General features: G+C 43.1%; 1 protein-coding gene across 1 annotated transcript in view; it reads left to right on the forward strand.

The window, feature by feature from the left end:
- The first annotated feature begins 2,357 nt into the window (after positions 1–2,357).
- LOC105620878 overlaps positions 2,358–5,844 on the forward strand; it is a 31,690-nt gene continuing 28,203 nt past the window's right edge. The window contains exon 1 of the mRNA XM_012202354.1: positions 2,358–3,545. Within this exon, the coding sequence (XP_012057744.1) occupies positions 2,358–3,545 (1,188 nt within the window). The remainder of the gene's footprint in view (positions 3,546–5,844) is intronic.

Below are 5,844 nucleotides of genomic sequence, written 5' to 3' on the forward strand. Positions count from 1 at the left end.
AGAGAGAAGAGAGAACTAGGAGGTTGGACGTCGCAGCGCTGACGTCGAGAAGATACCTTACGTGGACGGCTTTACCGGGTGGAAGCGACCGCGGAATCGTCGACAGCGAGAAGAGGAGGTAATAGGATCGTCCGTCATTGAAGTCTACCTTGCCGGCCGAGAGAGAGAGGGAAAGAGGAAGGAAGATAGAGATAGCGAGAGAAAGAGCGAGTGAGCGAGCAAGTCAACTTGATACACACGAACTCCGTTCCGACTCTGACTCCTCCGTCGCCACTAACTCGCGGTCGGTAAAGCGTCGAGACGACGGCGGTGGTGATCCGGCGAGACACGACCGTGCGCGAACGAACGGCTGGCAGTCGCGGCCTTCTGGTGGACGTGATAAGGACGAGCGGTGCGATCCGTTCCGGCGAATGAAGTGGTCGGTTGTGCGAAGCGCGAGAAAGAGCTGCAAAGAGACAGACAGGAAAAAGAAAACGATCAGCGGTTTCTCGATCGAAGAATTTAGTGCTACATTTAGTGCTACGTATTCCAATTGTACCTATATTCAGAAGACCAAAGGAACTTGAGAAGATCTGGGAAGTGAGATATTAAAGAAAACAAAATCCCTGCGGAGGAGAAAGCGAATGTAAGCAACAACGACGAGAGAAGACACGAGTCCTTGATCAACAATCCGGTACTACGTGGATTTAATCACGGTCGATGGTGCGGGGAAGGCAGAAGATAGCCAAAAGGAAGAAAAGAAGTAACCGGAGTGTCCTTGATGGGCCATCCGGTGGTACGTGATCGAGCTGTGTCGCGATCGACATTGACTCAGCTCCGTCGTATCGAGGGAGATTAGAGGCGATCCACGTTTTACTCGCTTCGTTCAACAGACAACGAACGCCGGCGAAGCGACGGGAGCAAGGAAGGAGAACTGCGAGGGAAGAGTGAGGAGAAGAGAGGAGAGGATCTACTTGCTGATCAGCGCGAACCCCGGGCGATAAGCGGCTCCCGTCTCGAGTTGACGAGCCGCTGACTCGGCGGACACGGGAGCCGGTTGTTTCAAAGCTATTAGTGCCCACGATGATTCCAATTATCTGCGAGTGACTTCCACGTTCGCGCGACGGTCTGTCTACCGCCCTATCCAATCGTTTTGCGATCACTTGATACGCTCCGTGCCGGTTTCCTTAACGGAAACGAGGACTCTCTCCGACTTCCACGTGTACATTTTGAGAACTGCCGATTCTGGATCCTTGCGAGTGGATAGAGTGATCGGCAACGTTTCAGAAATCGGTTGGAAATGTGCGATTGAACGCGCCAAGGGATCCCTCTTCCGAGCGATCGCACGCATCGTGGATCCACCTGAAGTCTCAACTTGATCTACCATTATTAATTGCTTCGAGAATAATCCGGCAGCATCGTTCCATCGGATTAATCCGTCCGGGACGAATTTCCAGATAAACGGACGGACGATCGCCTTCCATTCCATCCGGGATTACTCCGGGATCGCGCTCGATAAGCCACGAGGATTCCCGTACGCTCGCGCGAGGTTACGCTTGAAAATCGCTCGGTGTCGTTGCTTGACAAAACCGGTTTCGTTCGGCTCAGCGAATCTCGGCGTTTATACAAAGGTCGTGTGTGAGAGCGCGCCGCGCGCGCGACCGCGGGAGAGTATGTGGTAGGAGTGAGATTTATGGAAAACGAATTTACACGAGGTCACACCCACGGGAGCGGCTGTCTATCTCTCTCTCTTTTTTTCCTGTATCTTCGTTTCTCTTTCTCTCTCTCTCTCTCTCTCTCTCTCTCTTTCTCTCTCCCTTGTCTGTCTCCTTGTAATTCGCACTCTCTCCCTCAGTTCGTCTATCAGTTTATCCACGCATTCCCTCTATTAATAATAACGATGAAGCCGATACAACCAAGAATCGCCGGCTAGATCACGTTGAAGAATCCTTGAAGGAATGAGATCTCGATCGTAAGAGAATGATATCGTTCTGATATCGACCAACCGAATAAATATGCTACATTCGCGGCCTTGAAGAATTTTCTTCGGGCTGACAGTCACCGTGCGCAGGATCAGCGAACCTGAGATAACGCCGGCAACGAAGCACAAGGGAATTCATAGGATGATTCATCATGCTAGCGACCTTGAGTATCCAAGTATCTTCGATGATTGAGAATCGCGATCGATCGAGTATGTAACTACCGGACGGCGAATCTCAAAGACTTCGAAGGATGTCGGGGGACTTGGGTGGCCCACGGGAGGAGCAGGACTCGTCGCCTGGGTCGAATAGCAGCAACGCGTCAGTTGAGAGGAAATCAGCGAGGAAAATTTAGTTGTTTTGCCACGAGCACTTGCTTGATGATCGGTCACGGCAACGATGAAGCGTGCGACGAGCGCATCCGTTGCGGCCGCCACGGCCGCCGCGACGCAAGTGCATCACCAGGCGAGGATCCAGGAGTTGTTCTCTCCCGGATCAATGCCGACGGCGGTGACGATGACGACGTCGACGACGACAATGACGACGACGACGACGTCGACGAACACGAATACGACGATCGTCGGTATCTGCACAGACGAATTGGATAAGCAAATCACAACGATGTCCTCCCGGCTCGAGTCAAAAGGCTCACCGAAGATTAGTCCCGGAACAGGCGACGACAGCAAGGCTAAGTCTACGGTAATGTCGCGATTATTAGCCGTCGATTCCGACAACTACATGCTGCGCAAGGCCGCCACAACGGCGACGACAGTAGCTACCAACGGCGCCGTGGCGCCGTCGTCTACCACCTCATCATCGTCGTCATCGTCGAATGGTTCCGCGAGCATGCAACTGCAACGACAGATGCAGAGTCTCGCTATTGGATCGGCTACCGCGCCGTCGATCCTCGCAACGTACGGCAATGGTAGTGACCATGTTGTCGGTCAGCTGTACGACGTCACGCGGGCAACGTCCAGATCGACGGCGACGTATGTATCACCCAGGTGGTACACCACCAGTAATAATAATCAGGCGACGAGGCAGCATCGGGAAGGAACTGCGGCGGCAGCGGTGGCGGTGGCGACTGCGACCGCGCAACTCGAGGAGCAATCCTTGCAGCAGTTGCAGCTGCAATCGCGTACGGCGACATCGACGCGCGACGACGCGACGACGCCCGCGGCGTCGACGGCGGACGGTGTTGAGAGCGAGCTCGGTTTCACGAGGCCGGTGTGCGCGAGACCGGTGTCTTTTCATCGATACATGTGTTGGTGTAGCGCGCAACAGCAGCAGCAGCTGCAGCTGCAGCAGCAGCAGCAGCAGCCTGCTGTGGCGGAGGGCGTCGACGCGAACTCCTCGATCGGTCGCGCGAAGGGTGGCAGGGGTTCAGCCACCCACGAAGGGTTGGCAACGAGACGAACTGTGCGCGATGATAATAGTAGTCTATGTTGCTGCATGTGCGGTTCTCTATGTCCTGCAGAGTGCCACGCGTGCTTCCACATCGTGTGCTCGGACTACAGCGGCCAGCACCTGTGCAAATGGACTACCAAGGGTCACGCGCTACCGGGCCAGATTCACGACAAGGACAAGGTCAGTAAGCCAGTCAGTGCTTCCTCGTTACATTACTGAGTGATGTACCGTTCGCATTAATTATACTTAAGTTGCGCTCATGTCTTTCAGTATCTTTCATTTTTCTTTGAAGTGATCTCTTTGCTGGACAGTAAAACGAATCTTATTAGGATACATTGCAAAATGAGCTATAGTCACATTTTGAAAAATATTGTTTAAAATATTTGTGAAAATTTTTAACGTGAAATCTTTAATTATATTGTAATAGAATGTCAAAAAAATTCTGAATTATCCTTCGGTTTTTGCATTAAATGTAAATTTATTCAGAAATAATAACAATTGTTCTGTAACCTTCAAGTGAATAGGTGAGATAGCCATATATAATTTTTTTAAAAACCTTGAAAAAGAACTTTTACAAACTCTGAAAAAAGAAAAAAAAGAATTATTTAAAAGTCTTAAAGTACATATTTCTCTATCTCATAAAGGTATCTCATAACTAATATAAATTTAATTATAACATGACATGTTAAGAGGAAATGTAACTGTAAAATTAAAAAAAGTTTTAGGGTGTACTGAACATCTCACCTACCAATTTATATTTTCAGATCATCTATCTACTTAGAGATTAAAATAAAGATTATCATGTTCAATAATTATTCGCTACCAGTCTCTTAGCTGTTAGATTTTGTCTCGATACCACTCATCTAAATGATATCGAGATATACTTTAATATCCGACAGTTCTGATTTTGCACTGTTTGACTTAGTTCTGTTTTATTAATTATAGGTAAATGAAGCTTTTCTTGTGAAGACGATGATTTGAAACTATTGAGCAAGTTAAGATAGTTTGTCGTGAATTTTTCGCATATAGGAATATATGATAGACAAAATGTCGGTTATTGTATTGTTTATGCAACATCCAATATATGTAACCACGCATATGGATATGACATAATTTTAATTATTTTTTGTTACAGTCGATTTTATCTACCATATGCTTTTGCTCTAACAAATCCAAATGATCGATATCAAATTCGACACTGAAAAAACTACACTGAAAAAAAGAGTTTTTAATAACAGCTACCAAATTGTTGAGTGAAATTTCAATCAAATGTTCGGTTAACTCTTTGAGAGGCAGTAGAAAGTATACTTTCCACCTTTTTCTTCTTCATTTTTAAAATGTACTGCTCATAGTTTAGTGAAATCAATTATGATTTAAAATTTTTCTGATATATTATTGCTTACTTTTCATGTTTTACATACTCATTATACCTGATTAATCTGATTGTTCTTTCTTAATCATTTTTAGGAAATAAAATTTAAAAAAGAGCATTTTTTTAATAAAAAATGTAATTTTTGGGAAAATATTAATATTTAAGATAAGAGATTAAAATTTTTGCTAAATATTTTTTATATGCCAAAATATAGTATATATATATATATTTTTCAGAATTTTTTGCACTCTAATTTTTTATTAAAAAATTATTGGTCTCTACTGTGAAGATAAAAATTACATTATGTAACAAATTTTTTGCATTTTTATCATGGGAGATCGTTCTATAGTAAAGAGAATGCGGTGAATACAAATATGACATCAAAAATTGTCTCTCATATAAGATTTCCAAAAAAAAGGGGATTAAAACGCCCCAAAAATGTGTTTTTGATCATTTTCATAAATTCATAATGCATAATCCAGATATTCCAGCAACTTTAGAAAAGTCTAACATTGAAGTTTGGACTTTTATATCTTTTAATTTAATTTAAAAAGTCGAAAACAAAATGCAATTCGTAGAAGCCATATTCATTCAGATTTACACTAATTTACTCCTATATGACAGTCATATTGGATTTGCCGTTCCGAATTTTTAAAATCTGACTTCGTAATCAGCGATCCATAAAACATAGAATTGTAAGATTTCACAGGAATCCATCAGGTAGAAAAAATGTGATCCTCAAAAGGTTAATAAAGCATAAAAAATAATTTTACTTTTATAAATATTTAGTATTACCAAATAATATACCCAAATGTTTGATATTAATTATTAAATCTTTAGAAAAGTAAAATTATTTTTGATTAATCAAACATTTGATAACTGTTACAAAATTCTTTTTTCGATGTAGCACATTGCTGATGAATGACTATTGAACATGATCTTTATTTTGAGGAATAAATATTGTGTCGTTGTTTCTGTTGTTTGAGGAATAAATTTTTTATATAAAAATTGTTTTTATACATAAAACTGAAAGATATTGTAATTTAAAATTTTTTTGATAACCTAGTGTATATATATATATATATATATATATATATATATATATAT

Source organism: Atta cephalotes (genome assembly GCF_000143395.1).
Source record: "Atta cephalotes unplaced genomic scaffold scaffold00030, whole genome shotgun sequence".
Classification (NCBI taxonomy): Eukaryota; Metazoa; Arthropoda; class Insecta; order Hymenoptera; family Formicidae; genus Atta; species Atta cephalotes.